At 48.7% G+C, this 27,214-nt stretch overlaps 1 protein-coding gene across 1 annotated transcript in view; it reads left to right on the top strand.

Moving 5' to 3' along the window:
• Positions 1-2,097: 2,097 nt before the first annotated feature.
• Positions 2,098-27,214, top strand: part of LOC144157953 (uncharacterized) — a 37,733-nt gene continuing 12,616 nt past the window's right edge. Inside the window, exons 1-3 of the mRNA XM_077688663.1 lie at positions 2,098-2,342; positions 7,147-7,177; positions 18,694-18,768. Of these exons, the coding sequence (XP_077544789.1) occupies positions 2,098-2,342; positions 7,147-7,177; positions 18,694-18,768 (351 nt within the window). The remainder of the gene's footprint in view (positions 2,343-7,146; positions 7,178-18,693; positions 18,769-27,214) is intronic.

Raw genomic sequence — 27,214 nt, 5'->3', positions numbered from 1 at the left:
CCAGGGCACACCGACAAGACTAGCAAGGCGCCGGTGGCAGGTTGTGGCGGCTATTTTATAGTTATGATGGCTCCCATGTTCAAGGAGGTAGCTCCGGGGCGCGTGTGCACATCCTCCATCGGCATCAGGAGTGCCCTGGCTTTCATGGACGCAGCAAACAGAGCTTAAGTTTGACCCGAGACAAAAACTTCCAATTTTGAGCCCCCCACTGCAGATAGACGTCGGCGATGAGTGGGCCGAAATTGAGAGCTGCGGAATAATGGAGATTACCCTGTGTGGGTTAACATTCAGCGCCGATTACAGAGGAGTCGAGGTACTTGAGCTCCGTCGCGAATTCAATGCTCCGGTAATCTAAACGATGACGTCACGCTCAGCAGTAAAATGCGTTGGCGCCACTGAGCCCTCATGGCGGTTAAACTTGAAACGGTGACTCGTAAGCTTCATGCAGCAGTCGTAAATGTCAAGCGCCTTGGAATCTTTCATCCAATTGTGAAGAAACCTGTGGCCCAAAAACAGATCCCACGTCCTACGCATACAGGTGATGCCAAAGTTGCTTTTGACGTTTTAATCAGCGAAACAGGTGTCCAGCAGAGCTTAAAGCCCACCCATTCTCATAAGAAATGTATACTGAGACAAATCTGCTCGGAAAGTTGGAAGTTAAATATAGAAAAAAGAAGGAACGCAAGCACAATTACAGCCTTAAGGAATCCAGATCAAAAGCATAAAATAATTCAAGTAAAATTATAGTGGCGTTAAAACTGTTTGACACATTCAGAACCAGGGCCGTACCCAGAATTTTTTTTCGGGGGGTGTTATGACTTTTGGGAAGGGGGTAATTTGGCTGAAAGCAACAGTAAGTATTGTTTACGTGCTGCTTGGAAAAGATTTCGGGAGGGGTTCGAACCCCCAAACCCCCCCTCTGGGTACGGCCCTGTTCAGAACACACAGTTAGCAAAAACTGGCTTTAAATTACGCCAGGAGCGATTCGCAAACCGCATTTGTGTGGTTCCCTTTCGAGCGGCGAGTATAGATTTTCCTGCGTTTCCACCCCATTCATAATAAGATCATAACCTACTTTTAACCGATGTTTCTTTTCTATCTGCGTTATGTCGGCCCGGATATTTCTTTTGCATTAATGGTAGCGGTAGAGATTACATTGCCCTGTGTTCGCCGCCGCGTGTTCCATGTCCGTTCCGCGCCATGTGAACGCGGCTTTTGGCGCTTCTTCGCACGATCACCCGACCGTTACCAGAGAGCTCCGGCCTGTGCCGTGCCTTACGAATGGGTAGCGCTGATGCGCCTGACATTTGTTGTCTTTGGCGGGAGAGCCTGCAGCCCATGTCGATGCACGCTCAGCAGGAAACAGGGGCTCCGCATGCAGCCCGTTTCGGAGTCACAAAGCAAAGCAGCGCAGATGTTGTAGAAGATGTTACGTTCAGAGCAACATGGCACGAAAAATTCCGAATTCCGAAGTCAGTTACGTGCGTAGATTAATTCTCTCGATGCTGTTAATCTCACGTGGAAAGTACAGCTTCGCGTACTGTCGTGCGGCATTTGCATGAACCTGAAGGGGCGGCGCGTGTTCGTTTTTTGGGTTTAAGCGATGTAATGCACCGCTTTCTTTGACAGTCATGAAGTAAGACTCCACACAAGCCCAGATTTCCCAGCATAATTGTCCGACTGGCGTATTTCAGGGCATGCCGCCATGGCGCCGCCCTCACCTCGGTCCTTGTGAATGCTAGACCTGTCTACTCACAGAAGCAAGAAATTCTTCGCCTTTTTTTACGAGATAAAAAAGAGAGCCCACATCGTGCGGTGCGCGGTGCAGATGCACGAGGCGAGCAGTCGCAGACGTGACCGCGACGACATCGGGGGGGAGCAGGATGCGCCTGCTCCGGGAACCGTCGGGCAAGGATGCTCGGGGCGGGTAAACAAACGCTGACAAGTTACACAAGACAGCGGCTGTCATTCAATACAGGTCGCCTTGAACTTGGCCCTCATCGCGCAAGGTCTTCGAGAGGGGAAGGGAGCCTTCAGCAGCGCTCTTGCACCGGCCCCGCCGAGAGGAGGAGGAGAGAACTAAGTGGAACGCGCGCGATGCTGCCCAATAATAAACGGTGCGGCTCCCGATCAGCGGAAGACGTCAACCTGCACCGTCGATCAAAATCGGAACTCGAGGACGCGTCACGAGCAGCAGAGGCTGCGCGCCGGGGCATCCGGCTCTGGGCGGCTGCAGTGAACAGCCGAGCGGCCAACCGCGGCAGCCAGAGACGGATCTCCGGCGGCACGCTTGCGTGCTCGTGCGCGCGGAAAAGAATGGGGTCTGCAGCGCTGGCAGCTGGGTCAGCACGGCGTACCATGCTGGGCGCGTTCGCCTACTGACACACAAATGGAGAAGGGCCTTTCTTCGGCTCCGCCCTTGACGGACGCTCGCCGGCCTCCGAGGGCCCCCAGAGGTGGAGGAGAAAACGCGTGCCGCTGGCCGGACCCGCGCGATGAAAGCACGCCAACCTTCGCGCGTGTCCGCTCAAAACTGCACTCTTGTCCCACCGTCACGAAATATGATAAAAAGGAAGAGCTTCGCAAGCGGCCGTTGGCAGTGCTGCAAGACGCTGGGTGAGTGTCCTGGGGCGGTATTCTCGAGGTTTGTCCCTTTTGCGTCCCTTTCAAAAGTGTCCCTTTTGGCGAGCCCTGATTGGCTAAAAGCAAACAACCGGACGTGACGTAACGTAAGCGCAACAAACCTACTGTTAACGCCCACTGCTTAACCGGAAGTACGTCACGATGAAAGGGACTCAAGAGGGACGTTTTCAAAAGGGACAGTTACGAGAATACCGCCCCTGTTATGCCTGCTGGAGCACTCGGCGGCGCCAGATGGCGTGCGGCGAGTAGGAACAGTAACGCTATTAACTCCAGTTTTATTCATCTTTTCCCATTTATATTCGAATCTCAGGTGGGAGTAGCTGCAATAATTTAAATAACTTCTCGCAACAACACTTCCGAGAGTACCGTGATTTCAACAGGTCTCCTCTACGGCGGAATATTAGGATAGTTGGCAGCGCAAAAACGGGACAAGACGCGCTGCCGTTTGTTCCCTTGTTCGCCTTGTCTCATCATTGCGCTCTTTTTCTAATAAATGACTTCATGAATACGTCAGCACGCAGTAAGGGGAGTCACCTAAATTCTCAATGCTTACGACCAAAACATCGCTGTCGGGAACGATCCTCAGCTAAGATTAGCTCAGGCAAGCAGTCGAGTAGGACCTGCTGCCGCTATCATTTCGCAAATAGCCCTCGCCTTTTCCACTCTTTCCCGCCATCGCGAATCGAGGTCATGACCAGACGACCTGGTCAAGTCATTTCAACTTCCCCTATCTGCAGTCGTTCCCTATGACGCATAACGAGCTGGCAAGCGAAAACGATTAACATTAAATATGCATGCACACATCTTAAAGCCTATATTTTAAAATCAAAAGAATTATGCACCCATTTTTTACTATTGAGGTCACGAGCTCAGCTATACTGGGGAAGTTCTGGAAACCTGTGTACACATTAGTAAAGCAATTTTAAAATATTTCGCACCGCATTGCCAACGTGTCCAACGTACTCGGGTCTATGTTAGGATGTCCGAAAATATCTCTTTATGTCCAAGTACTCAATAGTAGCGATGGCCCGGTGTGCTCCACTTAGTTCCGCCAACACTAAATTGCTACAGAAATATATTAAACTGTAAAATAAGTCGTCGGGTTCCGGAAGGGGCCGTCGTAGCTGGCGCACTTTGCACGGCCTGCGAGCATAAGCAGGAGGAGCATTCGGAGTGGAGATGTTGATGGGCAGGCGGACAATGAACCGGAGAAGATGCAAGCAGGAGATAATGAATGAATGAATGAATGAATGAATGAATGAATGAATGAATGAATGAATGAATGAATGAATGAATGAATGAATGAATGAATATATCCAAAAAGGTTAAGACGTGTACCTGGTGTAGGTGAAGGGTAGAAAGGGCAATATGCAATCTAGGGAAAAGAATTTATTATTTCTCCGTGCTCAATAGGCGCTCATTTAGCTAGACCAACGCCAACCCAGTGCAAAACATCAACATATTTAAAGCGAAAGATGTGGCGCGTCGTTTGCCGCGCATTAGTCGAACCAGAGTATCTTTTCTCAACTAACTGTGCATTTTCTTTTCTCTTCTCGATTTAAAGTGACCGCATTTTTTAGAACGGCCGTATACATTTTCTGGTTGTTTGTACACCTAATCTATTTTTAAAACTACACACCTGCGTCCAAACTAGCAGACGTAAAAAAAAAATGTTCACATTCTTTAAACGTTACTGAGTGACGGCCGCTTCCACATTATCAATTTTGAACAGTCTTAATATTTTAGCCCTATAATGTCTTTTGTAAAATCTGCAGATCCTTATAATATCTGCTCTATCTGAGTTCATGTCGGAATGGGAGACATTCAATTTCAGTCCCTTACGGTTAGGCCGAAGCTTAAAGGCCAACTGCCCTCAAATGTTCGACAACGTAAAAATAATGTAACCTAATACCTCACATAAAAAAGTGCGAAATGCAAAATACTACGTTTCATTCAACATGAACGTGGGCGACGAGAACGGCTCACGACATTGGCGTTTTCGGAACCCAAACTGAATAGAAAAGGCAGCATTACCAGCTGCCGGACGTGACGTATGTGATGGAACGGACGCGTTTCGCACTGTTACTTCCACAGGAGAACTCCCATCAACATTTGCCCATGAAAATGCAGTTAGGCGCAATTCTGACATCGCGAGTATCCCGAACGACAGTTATTTTTCCACCAGAATAACCGCCGTTGTAGCAATCCTTGGCATTGCGAATAAAAAAGCGGGCCCTCATTTACAAAGATAGTTGCGCGTACAATATTTAAAAGCAACTTTGGTTAGCCGGCATCTCGGCTATCACATCGCGCTCTTTGAAGGGAACAAACCACACGCGGGCGAAGATCAAGCACTATTTTTACTATACGTTGCGTGCAAACAGCTTCGTGAATATCAGCCTACTATTTTTAGCCTTGCTGCACATCTAGAATCGAATTGTAAACGGGTTCTGAAACTATACGCCCGTTTCCACAGCTATATATGATGCACTAAAACAACATAAACGTTTCCCATTTACCGCTGTTTTCTACTTTCACCAGAGACATGTGCTGTTGAAAACAATTTACTTTCAAGCAAACTAAATCTAGTTGTTTACAGAAGTAAATACTTCATTTGGGAATTGAGAAAAAAATCAAGTTTACTCTTAGGTGAGGAGCAGTTTTGTTAGCTTTCGCACTTCGCGAAGATGACGGCCGATATCTGTGCGCATGTATGTTACCACGAGTTAGGCTTATTTTGGTTCACTTAGCAAACGAAGCAAAAGTTGCACAAATGTTTATACCCACGTGTACAACAACTCAAGTTACGCTGCAAAACTTTGGACATATCTAAGGGATGGAGGTGGCGTTGGCTTAGCCCAAATATTGCAAATATTGGACGCACAAGAGCACGTGGTCAATAATTTATAAAAGACCCTTTTTTTCTGTGATAGATGCAATAGAAATGGCAAATCTAAGGCAAGTGTGGAATACCATAGTCAATTATGGAATACAATAGTCAGCAACGGAACCGCTGGCACAGAATAGACAGCAAAACTGGCATGGGGGATGCAAGAATGAGAAGTCAGCCAGACTTTTACATAATTTATTCTCCCATGTGCGAGAGCCCCGTCACTGTGCCCACAGTCAGCCACTTCTGCGTGTTTGTTTTTGATTTTTTTTTTCATGCTCCTCCCATTCGTGTTTCGTTGTTAGCAAGACAGAATAAAGGTAGGAGCGGACCAGGTTTTGTTGTTTTGTAATGCGAATAATCTCGGAAACATTTCACTGGCTGGTGAACCAGCAAATAGACGGCGGCTGGGTGTTTATTTATTTCGTTTCCAGATTGACTCAGGAGGCGATAAATAACGTGGCGCATAGTCGTTTTGTCTACAAACGCTTTGTTTGTATACATGCAAACAAACTGATTTTATCTTGTGACCACCGGTGGTGCAGGCTGGGAGTCCCTTCTCCTTCTCACACACTGTCACATTGCGCAGAAGAAAAACAAACGGAGCCTTTTCGCCCTGATGATCCCTTCGTACCACTCAGACAGAGACAGAGGGATACGATCAGATCAGATAAAATTTTGCCACGGGTGGGACCGTTTTCAGGTCGACTTCAGTGTCCTTCCGGTGACGGCAGGATTCATGCAGATCTCTGCGGCGTCTTCGGCCACCTGGGCTAGTGAGACCTGGGTTATAGGGTCTGTGCTGAGCAGCGCGGCCTAGGAAAGATTTGTAAAAGGTGCATGAAAGAGATACAGTTTCCTCACATATAAGTGTTCACGGGAAGTTCCTGGAGATAATTCTGCTACTTGTTAAATCATCTCGTTGACGAGCACTGGGCGACGGCGTTCAATAAATGCGGAGCTTACGCTTCATAGCTCGGTTGTCCAGGGTGCATGGACAGAGGCATTCCTGTATTCCTGAAATACTTTGAAGGTGAAACCCCAGCAATTATCAAAGTCTTCTTTACTGCCACATGGGCTATGTTACGCTGCATCTACCTCACAGTCAGCGCTCCCCTCCGGGTGCACCCGTTCTACTCACGTGCCACCACGTTCACCTATCACGGCACACACATCAAGCTAATTTTTGTTCAATTCTGCCAGGGTTCCGAGACAGCGTTGTCGTTGTAGTACTTGGCAGCTGCTCTGGCCACCCTGGTTCAAACCTGACATGAACCCAATGCATTTTCTCTTTACAGCGGCGGACATTTTGGTACCATCGTGTTGACGCCGACGATGACTACGGTCACTGTTCGCGTTTGATGACATACATAAAGTTTTCTCCTTGTAAAAAACAGAAGGATGAAGGACGCACAGGTCTCCGTCCTAAGCGTTTTCATAGTGATTTGGAGACGGAGAGACAGAACAACTTTATTTGGCCACAGCTGGGGCGACTAGGCCGGCGACGTCTTCTCCGTCGTCCGTCGGGCAGCAGGGCCCTTGTTGGGCAGGGGTCCGGTGCCGTCGGCAAAGCGGCCCAGGTGTTGTTGGTCTTGGGGGTTTGGGTCTCGCAGGGCGGCCTCCCAGCGCTCCTCGCTGGTGATGGTAAGGAGAATGGGGTAGGATCCGTGCCTGAATAGTGGGATGCTATCGCAGGCCCATATGATGTGGGATAGCGATGCGTGAGGGACCGAACAATATGGGCATGCGTCTACGTAGGTGTCGGAAAAGATCGCCGACATGATGGCGGGGGTGGACAAGGAGCGAGTCTGGAGCTTCCGATAGATGACTGCCAAGGATCGGGATAGAGATGGGTGAGGAGGGGGAAAATGGAACGCTCCAAGCGGTAATGGTCAAGGATGTCCCCGTATGTGCCCAGGAAATTTTTGCAACGAGCAACAACGCCACATTCAGCTCCATGCACGCGCTGTTTTCCTGCCATAACTTAAATGGAGGTCGGCAACAGCCCTTAACCTATTAATGGCACGAAGTGGATCGCGAAAAATGGGGCCAAGGGATGTTTTCGCTACGGCATGCACAAGAGAGAGTGCTATGAGTGGGCATCAGTGGGCATCCGTTATCGAAGTTTTAATCCTTACGTTATACACCGCCCGCAAGTTTGGTGTTCCACCTTCGTTTTTCGGTTTTCTCGTTTTGCATCATTACAGGCTCGAGCGCAAGTTTCACACCCGGCCCACACATCCTTAACGACATCTCAGGAGAGATCACTTATAGGCTGCTTTAAACAAATATGTCCTCCCCCGACGAAATTCACCTAATATATCCCACGCAGTATTCCACTCTGTGTCAGTTTTGTAGCGAACCTGGCACGCTCTACCCTATGGTGCAGGGGAATTAAAAAAAAAAGAACAAGTTAGACGGAATTCCTCGTCCGTCTCATGAGCAGTAGGACAGCGTGCTGTCCAGTGTCAGTGCGGACGACCAGCTTCGGTTCGTGGAAAGGGCCGCCGCAGCTGGCACCACGAATGGGGTTCTGCAATGAGGCCACTACGCCGCAAATTGTTTGCTATTAAAGAAGCTTATTCCTTTTCCCCACCTTCCCCTTCCCCACATGCAGGTTATAAAACTACGCTATTGCCTGGTTGACAGTCGTGCCTTTTACCTCCTTCCTTCCTTATGTCATGGGGCTTATAAATCCGAATTCAGCACTGCTTCAAAAAAAAAAAAACATCGATTCAGGGTCTCTTTCGAATAACCCAATGGCTCTCGTAGGGTTAGCAATTCGAGTTCAGTTCGAAAACGTTGAAAATTTATTTCAGATACACGCGAATAGCAAAGAAATGCGTTTCCGCCCTTTTCGCTATCGTCATCGCTATTTGTTCGCCGCTCGGGTGCACAGCTGGGAAAGTGATCTACGTACTGTCCGACCCGCTCCTCCACTGCTCCGATTTCTAATTCTTGGTTGATTGATTGTAGGGTTTAACGCGCCGCCGCAACGCAGGCGATGAGGCGCGCCGTAGTGGAGGGCTACGGATTAATTTTCACCACCTGGGGATCTTTAACGTGCGCCGAAATCTCGTACACACTGGCGTTTTTGCTTCTCGCCTCCATCAGAAAAGCGGCCACCTTGACTTGGAATCGAACCCGCGACCTCGTGCTCAGCAGCGCAACCCCTTAGCCACTGAGACACCGCGGCGGGGGATTTCTGCTCGTAAGAAACCAGGTTCGTTCTGGCACCCGAGACGCCAAAGCACAGGCAGTGAGCAAACAAAGGTGCGGGAGTAGCAAGCGAGCTTTTAGAGGAGCTATGCAGCCGCGACTGGGCCCCATTATTCGAGTGTCCTGGGGTGCCGACCTACCTGATACCAGTGGGGCCCTTAAAATTCTAGCAAGCAGGTAATTGGCGTTGCTTCAATGGCAGTGCTGAAAATTACACAGGACGCCGCGATCCACTGAGAAGTGGTCATAGAGACGCCAGTCCACTGACTGCCTATTTAGACGTCTATTGTCCTACCCTCGTGGACGAAAAGGTTAGAGGATCTGACTGATTACGGGCACGCAACAAAGAGTGGCCGCAGTGCGCGCGATGTTTGAAAGCACTGGAACTACCTCTGAACTGTTGGCTAAACACTTTGTTATTTAGACTGTAAATGAAAAAAATAGCCCCACGTCCCGGATGGAACCACAACAACTCCAAGGTTTCATTGGCAGCAGCCGCCGCCCGACGCGGTCTTTGGGGCGCTGATTTGTTATCTGAGAGGGCGCTCTCCCCTTTTGCATGGTTCATTGTTTTTCCCCCTCTCCTCCTCTCTCGACGAAAAATCCTATCCTGGGTGGAGTCAGCATGATCTGTACTGCCATGGGGCATCCTTAGAAACTACTTTCGTACTGGCATCGTAATGGGCCCCGATGGCACAGGGTCTCCAATGGTTGTCAACCAAAAGCAGTGAATTCTTAGGGCGGTCCTTTTAGAGCATTTGACGGAGAAAAAGTTGCCAACAAATGCAGCGCGAAGTACTCCGCGGCGAACAAATCATCGATGCCCGTTACACGTGGGATCTTTGTAAACTGCGAGCAGCCATAAGTAATGCTCCCAGCAGTTTTTACAGCGCAAGTGGTAAAGAACTGCTCGCCCATGGTCCTGGCTTACGTGCAGTAGCCGTTTATTAAAGAGGAGCCGCCGGGGCCTTGATAGCTGGAAAGATACCAGCAGGTATCAGCGGAGGGGCTATCTGTACACTCTCTCCAGCAATGCAAAAAAGCGGCAGTAAATGCACAGCGCACAATCGGTGCATGTGCGCATCCATAAAACAAGTGACGTCACGCTCTTGATGGCGCCGCAGGTGCACTCCGCCATCCTTCAAACGGTCAAGTGTATATAGTGCGAGTATATTGCGTGTATAACCACAGGTAGTATCAGTGGCACGCGGTAGACCGGGAGGCGGTTCCAATGAATGGATCTCCTGAAGGGGTATTCACACGATTGAGAAATCCGCTGTTATGCTCCTAGGAGTGCGTGCCACTTGACCGCAACGTCACGGTTTCTCTCCGGCGCACCGCTCCGATCGGAGGTCGGGGCTTCTCCTCCATGGGGCTTCTGCTCGCGAGCTACAAACGATCCGATGCTTGGCTACGGAGGCGGCGGGATTTCGTGTGCTCGTCGGGCCGCGACTCAAGTTTTAGAGCGGTTGCAGGCGCTCTATTTTTATTGCTTTTTATTACACTGGGCACGAAAATGCAACGCGGAAACGACAGGCGCACTGAAAGAGCCGCGTATACCACCAGCACGGTCGCTGGGCGAGCGGCGGCCGCGCGCAGTGGCGCAGGCCGCCGCAGGTAGCTCGAGCGATAGCTTGTTATCGCTACCCAATGCGCAAACAAAGCTGCACATACGAGGAAGGTGGTAACGATGTGATGGGAAATTGCATTAAAAATCGTCATCTGCGCCGCTTGCGAGAGCGGCGATCGAATATTCGCAAAATCTGTATGCGGGCCCATTCTAGGCGGACCGGCCGGCTGATCCCAGCGCGCGGTCGCCCCACCCACTGCCAAGCGCGTCGCGCGCCGTTCTCTTTCCGCGGCAGCGCCTGCATCGCGTCCGTGGCCAATTTTTGGGCGGCTGACAAGATCAGTACGTAGGGGCTTTAGCAGAAATTGCCGCCGTCACGGAATCAGCGGCAGGCCTGCTATTGAGATAGCCGACTGCAAACAGTGATATCCGTCCGATCGTCGCATCCTTCGTAGCGAAGGAGCTGGCCGAGCGGAAGTCCGCCTGCGGTGACGCCACGATCTCTCTCGGATATCTCCGCCGAAAAGCTCCGTCGTGTGAATACTGCTTGAAAGGAAAGCAGCGTACCGTTAATGTGAGCATCTTCGCACCCGAGAAAAGCTCAAACGCCTTTGGGAGCATGCATTAACAGTGCATGGGATGGAGAACTGATGGAAGCACCCAGACTCATCTTGATAACAACGGAATAAAATTATTTCGACAAATCGTTTTGCGTTTAATTTCATTTAGTTTTCTTAAACGGCTGCAGCTACCACTGTCAGTTTAGATCAAAATATAATGCTCTTCTTTGAATTTTAGCCACCTCATTTGTCCGTGCAGCGTCGGGTCTAGGGTAACGCCAGATCCTGACTAGTTTTTGCATTGCATACATAGACAGAACTGAAAAATCACTAAGGATAAAGGGCGACTTCGCTGTTGGATTATCGTTTTACAGTGTAAGTGTGCGAGTAATAATTCCTCTATGCAAAGCTCCTTACCGTTTACGGGTTCACATAAAGGATTGTATGACGTATCTAGTGAGATTTGTGAATACAAGAAGAACAATGAGGTAAAATTGCCCGGTTGTAGTTTCCTTGGGCGTTAATCGCTCCTGTGATACCGCTACTCCTCACGTACATGTTTTCAGGGGCTAATGTCGCTCAAGTAAAGGGCCTCTTTTTGCAGTGCGGAATGGTACAGCCCAGGAGCATTTCTTTTCTATCCATGTATTCCTCAAGAGCCTGTTTTAAGCCAGACACTGTTCAATGCGGTCCTAACGCAAACGCGATGCATTCTGCGAATACACACGAAATTTGGGTCTGAACGATGCTCCAGGCACTTGTTTAAATGCTGTCTAACAGCGCAGTCTCATGGAATCTCATCGAGACTTCCCTCTTGTCTCGTTGCTGTCTGTCAACAAGAAACCCAGGTGGTTTCGTACCCCCCCCGTCACTTTTCACATGCCCGCGTGAGCGCGAGTCCGCACGCCACGTTCCACTTGCTCACGACTCCCAACATCCTCTTACCATCAAAAATTTGGCCGCGTATCTGCTCCTTTCGTTGCAACTGTCGACAAAATACGATAGTCTTTATCGACATTTGCAAAGTAAATGCCTCCCTTTGCTATCTCGCTCACCTCTCATGTTCTTCCTTTTGCGTCGCGCTCCTCCCAAGGTAAAGACGCCAAAGGTTCGCTTAAATCAATTGAAATTTACCGCGTTCTACTGCTGCATGGTACTTCGATGCCAGCGCTGCCGTACGGCGGAGACGCGCGTGAATCGAGGCGCCCTACTTTCAACGTTTATAGAACCACGTTACCCTACTCCACGTGCGTTCCAAGCAGAACGTGGAACCTATCTAGTGGAACCTTTCGTAACCGTTGCCGCTTGATTTCTTAAAATTCCGCCAGAAGCTATAGTGGCGCGGGCGACAGCAGGCTACGGCGTAGTGATTTTTTTCTCTGCAGTGGATGAAGTATTTATTTTTGCAAAAATCAAGCATCCGTAAATTTGTTATAAAGGAACAATGCAAATATCGCTTATGTATTAATTTTTTGTCTTACATTTACGTAATGTCTTGTTCTTGTTCAACAATGTTGACAAGTATGAACATTACACCGGACTTAGACGGGTAGATTTGGCTGTGACTGTATAAGACTATTGCGCAGCCCGCTGTTTTACTTCGGCCGGGTGACTGAATCGAGTTACAGACAGACGTACAGACAGACCAAAATCTATGTGTTTAAGTAGACCAAGAAAGACTATCGTGTTTAAAAATTATGTGTACCTTGCTGATAATGGCTCAATACGACGTATGCCGTCATGAGCATAATCTACTTTTCCGTACCTGGGGAATCCAGCACCACAGTAACATAGAGCGTAATGCTGATTGTGCTCCAGCCCCTCATATAGGGTCATCCCGCTCCTGACGGTTGTCGGTTGGGGAGTGTAAAGCCGTAGTGCCGCCCAGCTCCCCATGAGCGACACTGGCGATCTGTATAGGGACCGGGCGGCCGTTGTATGGCACCACCGTCGCTTCAGCGAACAGCGCCGCCCGTGGCGAACCGCTCGTCAGTGGAATGCCGGTGGCGGTCAGCGCTGCGTTGTTGTTCATGGCTTTCTGTCTGTTTTCTGCGGAGCGGGTTGCAAAGCGTACATAACCAGGAGGGCTTTTTTCAGGTCGGTAAATCTTGAACGTGGATGTGACCTTTTCGAGGCATGCCATGTGCGTGATTTACGCCCATACTCAGTATTTGCAAATAGCAGACGACGCTCAATGCGCCAGGCTGGAAGCCGAGCTGGAAGTGAAAGTCCGTTCCTTTATGCGATTTTTTCATGCCTGCATGCAGTTTCGCGTATCGAGGAGTATATTGCAGCTAAATGCTCCCACAAAGCCGGTGTGCGCAAACGATCCAGGAATGCTGCGGCGCTGGCCTTTGCAGCTGACGATGAAACGGCGTCGTGCACAAGCGAAAGGCAAAGTTTGCGGGTGTCTTCTAAGATTTACCTCAAAACATAAATTGTGATGGTCGACGCTTCCGTAACTTCATTAGCTACGGCTGAAACGTGTTTAAGTTCACCGAAATGCTCCTACAACAGTTATCGGGAATCGTTAAAGAATAAATACCGCATGATAGTAGAACGTTATTGCTTGTCATGGAGGAGCATTGCTTTGCAAGAATTTCAATGGTTGCTGGCTAGTTGGTTAATGGTTTTTCAAAAACCAATTCCTGAGTGGATGAAGGACGCGAGACAGGAGGGCGCCCGAAACCTGTACACAGTTTCACAACAGAATGCTGCGGTCAAGCTGCCACCTACCCCTGAAAAATCTTGCACTCCTCCGCCTAACGAAGATGATGTTGTTTTATAGCAAAGCTTTCTCGTGTGTGTTACCTTGGTTGTCTTCTGGATTTGAAATTTGACTAACTGAGCTTCGAATTTGACCATCACGCAGTTTGTCTTTTGATCGCAGCGTCTTTGACTTTGACCATTTCCCATTCGATTTCGCGTGAAGAAAGTTTTGCATTCAACCATCGTAATCATTAGATGGAGGGCTAGATGATTTTTCTGTTTAATTTTGAACTTCCATGCACCCCTCTCCAAATCTAAACTTTTTCCAGCGTGTCGGAAATGTGTCTGTACTGAAGGACTCGGGCTGGTGCACCCATATTTGAGGCAACTAATCGCGCGTTTTTGGTGTCTTCACTAGGCATTACACGATTTTTCAGGAATTCTGTAAAGAATGCTTAACCATTAAATAACACCGGCTGACGTCAACACTGCCACATTTTTAAACTATCGGTGCCAGCCTTTATTACCCGCAGGTGGGAAAACGGGAAGGGGAGGAGGGATGGTTTGTAGCTTGGGATGTTGGGTGGGTGAATAACTTTGGCTCTTGATAAAATTACCACCACAAACGTGGGAGTTCCACTTCGGCTTTCAGGCTCCCATGCTGTCACAGTGTCGCTCACCAAAACCGAAGGCACAAAGCTTACGGGTACAGAAAGAAAGTACACTTCTACGGCTACACGGTAATCCATCTCGTACGCAAGTGCCTTTCTCTTCAAAGCACACGTATCGAGGTATCCCAGCGCTAAGACTGGCGTGGAAACCGTAGTCAATTAAACCAGTGAGGATAATTTAAAATGGTAGAAAGAAATACTAATATAATATTTTATTCCTACTCAGAGAGCGGGCAGCCAGGCGCAGAGCGCTGTAAAAAGCGCTCATGTCAGTGTCGCCCGTTCCCAAACTTAGAAGCGTCAAATACGTTTATGTAGCCGTTAGTGCATTTAGGAAGAAATAAATACTAATAATAGTAGTTTTATTCGTACTCAGAACGGGTGGAGCCAAGCGTAGATCACTGCAAAAAGCGCTCATGCCATTGTAGCCGATACCCAAATTTAGAAGCGTCCGACAAGTTTACGTAGCGTTACTGCATCTAAGAACCCAACGAATCTGTCTAGATTTCGTTTCATCTCACATGTCCGCTCACAACACCGCCAAGACATTCAAACAACCGAAGCAAACACGACAAAAACAACGTGAGGCTGTGTAGTCGAATGCACCGGCTCATTCCACTAACGAGGGGAGCGCCGAGTGGTGGCGCCACCCGTACAGCTGCCCGGTCCCTATACAGTGGACTGACACGAAACGCCGTTGTCCCTCTTGTGGATAAGAATGTGTATGCGTATTCTCGACAGGGGTATCCTAGGGAGCAGGGAGCGTTTGAGATTCGTGGCACGTTTGGGCAGGAGTGTTTTTTTTCTTTCCTCTTTATTTCCATCTTTGTAAAGCAGTACCTCCTAAGGTCTTCTTGCGGGTGTTCACTGCCTATTGGGACCGTTCATCAAGGCCAGCGTGAGGCAACTTACTGTACACACGCTTTTCGCTTGATTCTGTCCCTTCTTCGGCGTGTGGGTCTCCCAAGTCGATGGTCCCCATCCAATAACGCCCTTGTTCCCCAACGGCTTCCCCTTTTTGCTGTAACACCCTCCCTCTTTCTCGCTTTGAAGATAAAACTTGAGGTTTGTGTTTTATGACAGTACCTCATAAACGGCCTTCCGGTCAGAACTGTCATCCATATGATATTTTCATGAAGTTATCATCATGATATTTCCTTGATATGCACACGCTGTACCCAGCGCGGTGGCTTAGTGGCTACGGCGTTCTGCAGCTGAACCCAAGGACGCGGGTTCGATCCTGACCACAGCGACCATTTTTCTGATGGAGTCGAAAAACACAGAAAAAAGCCCGTGTGCCAAGATTTCGCGCAATATTGAGGGACCCCAGGTTGTCGAAATTATTCTGGAGTCCTTTGCGACGGCGCCCCTCGGGATCAGGTGCAGCTTCGGAGCGTAAAACTAAAGAAAAAAATTGTAATCGTTTATGTGTACCCGTAGCGCTCCTGTATACAAATTTATTGTTACTAACAAATCCAAGTCCATGACAAGCTGGGGATTTGAAGTTTAGAAACAATTGGACATTCAGCGTTTCGGCGAACAGAAATAAGTCACCAAGAACAAACCGGGAGAAAGCTTGAACTCAGAAAGGCAGGTATTGGAGCCCGACTGGCTTAGTGCTTCGTAGGAGGCCAAAATACGGAGGCTAATAACGCGAACACTGATAGCCCAGCCCGTGTGCCTGCGGAAGCTCACCTTGGAAAAGACTAAAAATAATAAATTAAGGTTAAAATCGTCATTAGTCTTTACTCTGACAGCGCACCCTACCGAAATTTTACCTCTACATTCAGCCTGCCTCACGATGCTGTGCATGTTTTAGATCGAATCTCCCACTGTCTCCTGTGCACAGACTCTCAAAATGCATCACTGCTTTTTAAAGCTTTATACGCACAAAAAAGTAAAGTAAACCCAGTTCCATCCATTGTGAAATTGCTGAAACAGAGGGTCTGTGGGTTGTCTTTACGGATATTCCATTTAGCTTTGTTTTCTTTCTCGTGCGTAATGTTAGATTCATCTTAAAATTTTTCTCTGGGTAGTTCAGATAAAACAACAGTCACAGCCGTTTTATGTAACCATACTTCCTTCGTAGATGGCCATCTAATCATCGCAGAAAGTAATTCTTTAACGTTTACAACTTCACTGTGAACTAATTCGGACAAGTAAATAAGACTCGGAGTAATGGTAGAGCCATTTTAGCGGCTAATTTTCTTATACTTTGTTTTGGTATACTTTTGATAACACGAGTTAGAGCTGTTTTCTGTAATCATAGTCCCTCGATAGATGGCCATGCTTCACTGCCCAACAGCAATGTGGCAGAGCCAGCTTACAAACACCAAGGTTACGCCGATCACCTTAAAGTCGGTTTCACCTCTGAACACAAATGAATTACTGAGAAGGAATTTTTTCCAAGGCCCTTCATACCAAAATATGAACGCCTTCGTACCTGTTTCACTTTTGATGATTTTTTCTGTACCGGGACGCGTTTTTTTTTTTGTCGGCGAAGAAACGTGCTCCGCAGAGAGCGTAACACAATACCAGGAGAAACTGTAGTCCAGGCCAAAGCTAGACAGCTCCGCTGTTAAAAACCAGCTCGCATATACTGAGTGTATCGTGGGCAAGTCTACACTGACGTTTTAGCTGGGGGATATTGATGCTGCGCTGACCAGCCGTCGATATGAATGCTTTATGTCAAGTTAGTAACTTACAGATCGTGGACCCAGTGAATATGCCACCTGACCGATTATACATTTGCACACGTAATCCGTGTTAGTGACGGTCAATGGGCCATGCGGTGTGACTTGAAGAGTTTCGCGATGCATAATTACAGATCTATGCCATCACTATCGGCGGGAGCCTTTTCAGTGAGTCTATAGGCTTCGCAACTGATTGCGCGTTATATACATATACTATGAACCGCCCGGCATATATTCGACAGAGGATTCGGGCATGGAAGTACCCTTACAAGGTGGTGTCTATGGGGTTGCAACAGAAGGTTCTATTGTGGCCCATCCAAGTGCCGCGTTCATGTATGGTTTACGCGCATAAGTGAAAATGCACATAAAACATGCTTATAGAATATCGTTGTCTCTTATGTTAAACGGGTGAGTAAATGCGTGCTTTTTGTTGTTGTTGCGCAAACCCACAACAACTCGATACGGGTGAAATACTGTGGACCTTGCTATGCGTTATAACTGCATTTTAACCTATACATATACATGTACATACTACATACTGCCCCATAACGACAACGTCGTTCACACTGCTTAAAAGATGTACACACGTTGAGGCTCTACGTTGTTTACAAAGCCGTCCCGAACACAAGCAAAGAAAGGGAGAATAATTACTTTTTGTAAAGCAAACACATGCACAGGGTATTCGGTGGCGATGGCGTCTCGCAGCGTCAGTTATGTGGAAAGCCAAGAAGCACTGTTCGGTCAATCCAGCGGTTACTCGAAGCTTGGAGTTCGGCAATGGCGACTCTTACAGGCCTTCCGGGCGTCGGTGTGGGATCTTAGCGGTCAACTAGAGGCTATATGAGCAGATCGCGTTCGCCTCGTCGCAATCGAAGCGGATAAACGAACTTACAAGGATATGGGCGTTTGTGTTCGGCCACCGTTCCAGGCCAAGTTTTTTTCTCCCTTCCTTCTAATCTGCCTTCTAATCTGCTACCTCCCTTTTAATCTTACTTGGAGGAAGTAGTTGGTTAGTAGTTACAGAAACAATGAAACCAGTAGCAATCTAAGTAGCAGGAAGGAAATTTCGCGCCATGACGGCGCCAGACTGCGTAATGCTGCGACCTATCGGGGGGTTGAGCAGTTGGCGTTAACGATTGAGTGATTATGGGGTTGATTCTGATGCTCTTTCATTTGGAATAAAGAAAATATATTCGCCAAAAAATTGGTTGTCGGTCACTTTAGGGTGCCATTGAAGGAGCTCGTGTGAAGGAAACTAATCTCGATTGAAGTTATCAGACAGGAACTCTGCAGGTAGCCAACTTGAGAAAGTTATCTCAAGGGAAGTTTGCTCAACTGAAATTTTGCCGGTATCCGGGTTCGGCGCCTCTAACAGCGCAGAGGGGGATTCTTTGGTAGCACCAGAGTCTTTGGTAGTACTGACAGGACCAGGATGACGGAGGAAATGAGGAGCCACTTGATTGTTTGAACGAGTCCGGTATACGCGGTGACGTTGTTCGAGAACCGGCAGACAGTGTCTCTTGATTGATTGTAGTGTTTAACGCGCCGACGCAATGCAGGCGATGAGGCGCGCCGTAGTGGAGGGCTCCGGATTAATTTTCACCACCTCGGGATCTTCAACGTGCGCCGAAATCTCGAACACACGTGCGCTCTTGCTTTTCGCCTCCACCAGGAAAGCGGCCGCCGTGCCCTGGAATCGAACCCGCGTCCTCGTGACAGTGTCTCTTCTCTTCTGCAGGGAGGAGCTATGATACCACGACCGCTATGCCTGTTCCTCGTGCTCCTGGCCGGCGCGTGGCCCCGACAGCAGCAGGTAAGAGCTCCGGCACATGCGGCAGGCTGCGCTTTTCGGAAGAGAAATAGCGGGGGGTGTCGTTGTTCCGCAGCAATGAAGACACCACGAGACTACGCACAGCTGCGTTTTATTTGCAAATGCTAGCCTTTGGTACGACCCTCAACTTCATTTCAGCCACTGCTGTAGTGGATTTCACCAAGAAATGCTCCTTAATTAGTGTTCAGAAACTTTAGATTTTCACGCTGCACGATGTCCGGAGGGTCGTCGAAAGGGGTAGACCAAGAGCAGTGTACTTAGCGCATTACGTCTGCGCTAGAATTCAGCAGCAAATTAAAAGGAACCACAGCCCCACTACAATCGCCCACTCAAGCTGATTGCCGTTGGAATTTGTAGCCGGCATCAAATCGCACAAACTGGTTGCTGTGATGACATAGGGGCAGCGCCAGAAAGTGGTTGGTGAATCACCGCTTCATTTTTGTGAGAGCGAAGCTCCTATCAAATCGTAATTTTTCGGGTACGCAGTTGAAAATACCAAGAAATTGCTGAACGCGCGCACGTAAGAGCGGGCCTCGCGGCGGCCACCGGCAGTTAACAATACCAAGAAAATGCCTAGCGCTCGTGTGTGCGTGCCTCGCGACGACCGCCCAGTGTCCCCGGCGCACGTTTGCAATCCAAGCATACCCAGTTGGTAGGTAGATTGGCGAAAGTTGGCAAAAAAAAAAAAAAAACTCAAGCGTTTGCCGTAATTGTGGCAAAACTTACTCGGAACGAGAAAGACACGTCGTAGCGTACGCCCTCCAAAGTGATGTACAATGCTTATCCCTTCCGAACAATTGAGGGAAGCTTACAGTTATAGCAAAACTGACGGGGAGTAAAGGTCGTTGTCGCAGCGAATATGAGAGCAAATCGGCTGCAATCCTGTCGTGATGGTCGTGAAGGTTGCGCGCAGCTTCGCTACCTTCAAGTATTATGTGTTAGTGTGAGCTTCCTTAATTTTTTTTCGTTCTAATCTAGCTTAATTCTTGGAATTTAGCGTTAAAATTGACTTGACTGTTATTGTGACGTCGCAATCTTTGGAATAAGGGAAACTTGTATTTGTTTTCATGGCACCTTTAAGGCTGTCACGAATATATTTGCTCCTGTTGAAGTGAAACGTAACAACTGGGGCAGGGATGTGCAAAAAATACATTTATTGTGATTAAATGTTCTTGGTACGTTTATAAGGCTTCGAGATGATAGAGAAGGAAGCAAACAACAATCTGCAATTTCCCAAAAATAGCTTGGCGGATCCCACACTATGGTGGGAATAGATGTAAAGCGAAGCTTCGAACTTGCGCTTCTACAATAACATCATCATTTTCATGTTTTTACGGTGGACGTAGATCTCCTCGTCATCGCAAACGTCACGCGAAAGGGTCGTAACCATGTGGTCCCTTGCCTGTAACGTTCGAAGACGAAGGAGCGAAGGCACTCCTACTGGTCAGAATGCTGTTTATACCCCACCAACTCCAGGCTCGGATAACGTGATACACGCACAACCTAGGGCTTCCCCGCCGACAGTCACTTGCGGCCCCACAGGCGCGATACGCGGATAACAGTGTTAACTGGTGTAACTTTACTGGCGTACCCACTACCAGTGACTTCCAGGGCGGGTGGACACAGTGCCCGGCGGTCAGCGTTACTGGTGTACGATAAAAGCCAGTGGTGCGCCCTGCCAGAAAGCAGCAGCAGACACCGCAAAACCGGTCGGAGGGCTGCAGAAAGATTAGCTTTAACAAAGATTCGGCCCCAAAGGGGCCATGTAGCCTGGCGCAACTTACGAGTTGCTCGTTCCTGTTGTGTCAGACCCCGTGTCCTGTCTTGAGCAAGTTCATGACAGGCACCTTCAATTTACCTGTCCCAAATTGTTCTGGATATATTTAACCGGCAGTCCAAGGTACGCCGTCGTAATAAGACCATATGAGTGAAAAAAAAAAAAAAAAAACAATACCGAAATGAGTCTGCAACCGTTCTCGACAGTCGGGAACTGCAAATCGAAGAGACTAAACTTTTCTAGAGGAGTACTTTGCTCATGAAAACGTCGGAAAAAGCGGCCGCAGTCGAATTGAAAGATTACTCCTGGTACCCAACTTGACCTCGGTTGAGATGCGCGCTTCCCGCCTTTTCTCTACTTGGTTCGTAACTTGGCTGTCCACTTGACTTGTGTGTGAGTAATGTGACACCGCTCCGTAGATTGGTTCAACCCAAACGGAAACAGCGCGCTCGCCCACATCGTCCGTGCCGCGCCAGGGCAGACGGAGTAGCCGCACGTGGGGCTGACCCGCTTAGCCACTGCTTCGTGACGGTTGGTGCCATGGCGCCTCGGGGTTTTCAAGGGCCACACTCGGCATTCACAAATAATCTGGAGGAACGCCGAAACTCGGGGAGTGTCAAAAGGACAAGGTGTGGCGAACTTCCGCACTCACTGGAGATTCGTTCTTCTATTTTTTTTTAAGCGGAACGAGGCAAGACGGAACGGTAAGCCGAGACACGCCGGCATAGCGCATGCACGCCGGTGTCGGTAAAAAGCGTGGTTGTCAGGCGCGGGAAAAAATAAAAGAAATGGAGGGGGAGAAAAACTACTAAGAAAGAAACCTCGTCGTTGGATTTTTTTCTGTCGAGATCAAGCGCGACCCCTTCGAGGGGAATGTGCATAACGCGTCTGTGCCTCACACTGGGAAAGAGACGCACGGCCTCGTGCTTCGTTTTAGTGTTCTTATTTATATCTTTTTTAGAAGACGCGAAGGGTTGCGAGACAGGCTCTGCAAAACGGTGCATTTGAGCGTGCGGCTGCCGGGGCTCAACCACTCAGCGCCATGCCTGTCTGGCCATCCCAGGGGGAGGAAATAAAGACGAAGGACGAGGAGGAGAAAAAGGAAGCGCCGTGCGTGCCGTTGAATGGGCCATTGCGCACGCGGCGACGAAAGATTACTCCCACCAGCGTCGTCAAGTTCCAGCTCAAATGTCGATTGCAAACCGCTACCTCACTGAATTTCGGATGCCATCCCGACGCGCACTATGCTAGGTCTCAGGGATTTTTTTTATTTATCGTAGCTTCATTTCAAGAATATCTTGCAAATTTGTATCTCTGAAGTGTGGCAATCGTGCGTCCTTAAAATCGAACCGAGTTCTGACACCGTAGAGAATCGATTACGAATCAGATAGGAAGAACCGAAGAACACTGAATATTATCTCTACGGGGCTGATAATATACAACATCTCCAAAGAGCGCTTTTACTCGCTACCTTTTACGACTGTTTTCCTACGACGAGGTCAAACTTGACTGAAGGGGATTACGTTGATTAGGAGATGACAACATGCGCCTCTACGTTAGCGGGTTGGGGCTTCTCGACGTGCCTCTCGGGCTACGAAAGCCTTATTTGCGTACCTAAAAGACACAAGTCTTGATCAGACCTTGTAAATAGTTGAAATCATATGTGTTTCTCTTGATCACTATAATCATCATTGTCACCGCATTTATGAGGCGCAGCAAGCCGGGCAGCTTAGCTCGGTTGACATCGCCAATGCCACTAAAGATTGTTCTCTTTCTCGAGCAAACCATTAAACAAACAACATTGGAATGAAAACGTTAGTACACGAACAGTCATGTGTCAATAAAGCATTGGTTCTATAAGCTACAATAACTCGAAGATCACAGTTGTTCAAAAACCGTTCGAAAATTATTTTTCGTGTAAACCAAATATTGTTAATTTCGAATAGTTTGAATACGCACTACTCGAGTGGTTCACCCGACCGACGAAGAGGGTATTTGATTCAAGACTGATATGTTTGTACAGTGATCCCCCGTTAACTTGAAGTCGCAAAATCTGCTAAAAATCTCGAGATAAGTGGAGTTTCGAGTCAAGCGAAATGCCAAAAAATTTGTGGTCAGGGATAGCTGCAGAAGAGAGTAATGCGAGTGGGTCGAAGAATTGTACGAAGCTTAGATGACCACGGATGCCTCGGGATGAGCAAATAAGGCGGCTTGAGCATCAAGGGATCCCAGCAGTGTAGAGATGGCGAAACGTCGCCCGGAAGCTACGTCATATGAGCTGGTAGGAAAGTCTCGCAAAAAATCGCGAGGAGCGCGCCAACGTTCGTGGGCACAAGACACCGAATGAACGAGCTTTCACTATACAGTGAAAGCTCGTTAATTCGGATCTCTAGGTAGTAAAAAAAAATGTACGAATTATCCGAATGTCGACTTATCAAAGGAACGACAAAAAATGCCCACTTACAATTTATTTACGCGCGCATTTACTTTGCGAAGAAGTCAGTGATGATAGCTTGTCTTTTACCGGATAGCTGTGTGGAAAGAACAAGGTTTCTGACGTGCGACAATCCGAGCATGGCAAGAGCATTGCGTGGAGCATCATAGCGGAATTGTTCCATAACAGCGAGAGCATCGGCAGCTTCTTTTGCAGTACCACCCGTCGGGAATACGACATTGTAGGGGTCCTCTGCGCCGGACGCTTCATCCTACACACCGATGGCGTCGTTGATGATCGCATCATTGCTTATCTGGCCGGCGGCAACAACGCCATTTTCAATGAAAATATAGTCAGCAAGTTGAACGTCGGTTGGGAGCAGATGAAGGAATGTCCCATCGCCACATTTCTATTCTGGCGCTGTAGCTGTTTTCTGGTCGCGATGTACGCTTGTATCCTCCCCATCGCAGGGGGTATGGAGCCGGTGAGCGCAGAAGGCGCGTGGCGGCGTGCGTTTCGGGAAGACGTTGGTCCGAATTAAGACGTGCGTGCGTAATTTTGCGCCAAAATAATGAAGATACGTGGCCATTGGGCAATGCACATTTTTGAAGAAAGGGAGAAGGGATGCCGAATGATCTGAATTTCCCAAGTAAAAGGGGACCAATTGATGAGCTTTTGCTGTAGGTTGGGCAGGCCCAGCACAACCCCCTTGCTTCCCGGAAAAATGAAAACTTTCCGGCTATGCACTAGGCCACCTGGATTGGTCATTCTGAAATATTGTGGTGAAGACGCCCCACGGAAACGCGTAGCCAGTGATCCCACCGGGGCGGTTGGGCCCACTCGTCCCACCACTCAGCTCGATGCGTAGAAGTTTCATTCAGGACGACTTATGCTGTCCTGTTCCGACTGGATTGAAGTTGGAAAGCACAAATTTGGTGCGCACATTGCGAAATTTGTAATGACCTATAATCGCTCTGCCAATTACAGTGCTCTTTCTAATCACTTGTTTGGTTTCCCAAGCGTTCTACACCTAATATGACTACCTTTTTTTTTTTTAAATACAGGTGCGCTATACGCGGGTTCCTCGGGGCGTGTCCGGTACGTGCGCCGTAATCATCGGCCCGCATACTGACTGAAAAACATTTATTTACAGAAGTTTGTACAGGGAGGGTGGGAGCGGTCCTTAAGGGGCCGCCCCGTACAAAGACTAGGTGGGCTCCCCCTTACGGGAGCCCAATGGCGTCGACCGCGGCCCGGGCCCGCCCGACCAGGGCCCGTTGGGCCGTCAGGTCAGAGCAGCCGAGCAGGGCTGCCTCCCAGTCCTCCCGGGAAGGGTTGGGTAGAGGGGGTAGGTTTGGGGTTTTTTGGCACGCCCACACCATGTGGAAAATGTCAGAGGAATCTTCCTCACAGTGCGGGCACTTCCCCGTGCAAGCGGGGTCGAAGTGTTTTAAGATTGCCGGGCACAAGAGAGTTTTCGTATAAAGGCGAAGGAGGATGCGCTCCTCCGCCTTCGTGAGACCCCTACAGGGCTTGGGATAGACGGAATGGCCGGATCGATAAAACTGTGTGACCTCCTTAAAGGTGCACCTGTAGCGTAAATATAAGATTGTGGGCTCTTCGCGTCTCGGTGTTACTTCTGGCCGCGCTCCAATCCCGACAGAAATGCACACTTCGCGGCACAGTCATTAGGCGCGGCGCTATCAGCGTGCCTCCAGGCACGTGCGAACGCTGCTCGCATGCAAACAGCGATGGGCGGTGCGGCCAGCGGCACGAGCGGATACGGTGGAAGGCAAGGAGGAGGGGGGGGGGGGGGGGGGGGGGGAGGACGCAAAAAAGATGCATGGGACAACCACCGATCAAGCCAATACAAATTTAGCATCCGCTACGCGCGCGCTCGTCGGAAGAAGCGTGCGCGTGCTTTGCGTGATCTTGGCTGCTGGCTACCGGTAGTCAGCTTCTTTTTGTATTTTTCAAGGCCAACTGATGATGTCCCCGCGAAGCTGCGCCTCCCCGCGGGCTTGTCCCACATTTGCCGCTGCACGAGCTGCGTGCCCTCACGTGCATCGAGGAGTCAAAAGAAGGCCGGAAGGAAACCGGGTCAGACGATAGGCGGGCAGTCGTGTAGCAAGAATGTGAATGTTGAGTTTTGCGCGTTGGAAAGAAGCTATGATATTTACGAGAGGCGTCGAGTTTCTGGCGATCACCATATGTGTGTATGAATACATATATAAATTTTTTGAGGGTGACGAGGCTGCACTCGCAGCCGTGAAGGGATGGGTTGACGAAACTTTTAACATTATTGTACAAACAGTAACACAGGATATATACGAATATCGTGTTGATTAAAACTTGGGATGCTGTAAAAATACGCCCAGGCACCCATACTTCAATGAATTTCTTTTAAAGACGCCGCGTGATGTAACACAGAACATTAAAGGGACCCTGGAACAATTTTGTCAACTTTTTTTCGCAATCTTGAATACTTGCAGAACGTAGTCACCCAACACACCCAGTACTTAGAATAGGGGGTCCCAAAGTATCACGGCCAAAAATTACTGCTCTATGGCCATCAGATAACTTAGAAACTTGCTCAAAAGATTTTTCTCTCTTTCTTGCTGTGGGCGTTCTTCGACCGCTATAATTACGTCATCACAGCATTGTATCGCCTATTGGCCGGCTTTTCTTCAGTTGCAGAAATGGACGCATTCGATAGCCAGTTTAAAAAAAATAGCCACAAAAGCAGAGCAAAAACGGGAGGCGTATATCTGCTGCGACGAGCAAATCACGCAGTGCCGCTCCGTGCTGGTGATAGCTATAGCTTTCGCAGTGCTTCCAGACGCGAAGGAAAGAGTGAAAGCGTTTATGGGAATTGTTGCATAGTTTCTTTAAGTGGGCTTTTTGTCCGTTACCTGCTTGTCTACACTGAGGCAATCCCGTAATTCAGCTTGAGCAAAATGCACTCGAGTGTCCGATCCACGCTGCACACAAAGCAAAGTCGACGAATGACAGCAACGTCCACGCCATTTGACTCAAAAAGGTGATCTGCGCGGTGGCACAGCACAATGCAAAACGTCCTGCTTGCATTGCGTAACGCCACCACACAGACGAAAATTTTGAGTCAAATGGCATGCTCGGCTTTCTCACTCGCAGGAATTTTATTGCTGGCTGCAGGAATTGGCAAATTTAATGCATTGGGCGAATCTGAAGCACAGGATTGCCTAAGACCGTACTACATCAGCCTTTCGCTATAGCGGGTAAAATATACACATACCGAAGGTGGGCATCTTGCGACTTATCACGTTAAACCCGTTGGAATAAATGCCCATCAAAAATTGAATTTGATTTGATTAGTGCATCGACCCTGTAGGCACCCTGTCATGATCTCTTGTACGAGCTGCTTAACCGCGTATACACGCACTCAAGACTTCATGCCCACACACCCCCTCACGCTCCTGCCTCAAAGGGTTAACGCCCCTTTGTTCCTCACACCTACGTGCTCTGTAAATTAGCCACTGTTCTTCTATCCATTTACCCCATCATGCCAGGGAAAGGGGTTCCACTCAAGTCAAGTTGATGGCGAACACAGTGCGCTCCAATCGGTCACCATTACGGGCCCCTTGAAGATACCCCTCTCATGACGAGGGCCGTAGGGCCATTCGGATGGGCAGTTAAGCTCTCTCTCTCTCTCTCTCTCTCTCTCTCTCTCTCTCTCTCTCTCTCTCTCTCTCTCTCTCTTACAAACACACACGTGGTCTCCCAGAACTTCATAGTCACCGGAATACATAGAAAATCCATGAACCCTAGCTTAAGCCTTGAATTAGACATCCTATTGCCGGACCTGTAACAAAATCACACTGAAATTGACATTTGAGCTATGCTGAGCTTTGGCGAGGAAAATTGAGGGCAAGGAATAGGGCAGTACCCGAAGACACGCTGTAAACAATCCGAAATGCACTGAAATACTGTGTGAATTTTTGTTTCGATACAGAGCGCTGGGGATTAATTAATGTGGATCGCTGAAGTTCTAATTAACGCACCCAGTTTGTTTTCCCGCCCAAGCGGACATTTAGGCCACACGTTGTCGAACAGGGAAGAGACGAGTGGTGGGCTTTGTGCGCACTTATATTACGTGAGGGACAGTTAAGGTAACACGAGCCTCCGCGGAGGGTAAATGCCAATAACCCTTCTTCTGAACAGCCGTTATCGCGCATCAC

Source organism: Haemaphysalis longicornis, unplaced genomic scaffold (genome assembly GCF_048455015.1).
Source record: "Haemaphysalis longicornis isolate Haplotype H1 unplaced genomic scaffold, Haemaphysalis longicornis Haplotype H1 scaffold_1, whole genome shotgun sequence".
Lineage (NCBI taxonomy): Eukaryota > Metazoa > Arthropoda > Arachnida > Ixodida > Ixodidae > Haemaphysalis > Haemaphysalis longicornis.
The sequence above is the reverse complement of the archived record's forward strand: the minus strand, read 5'-3'. Positions and strand labels throughout refer to the sequence as shown.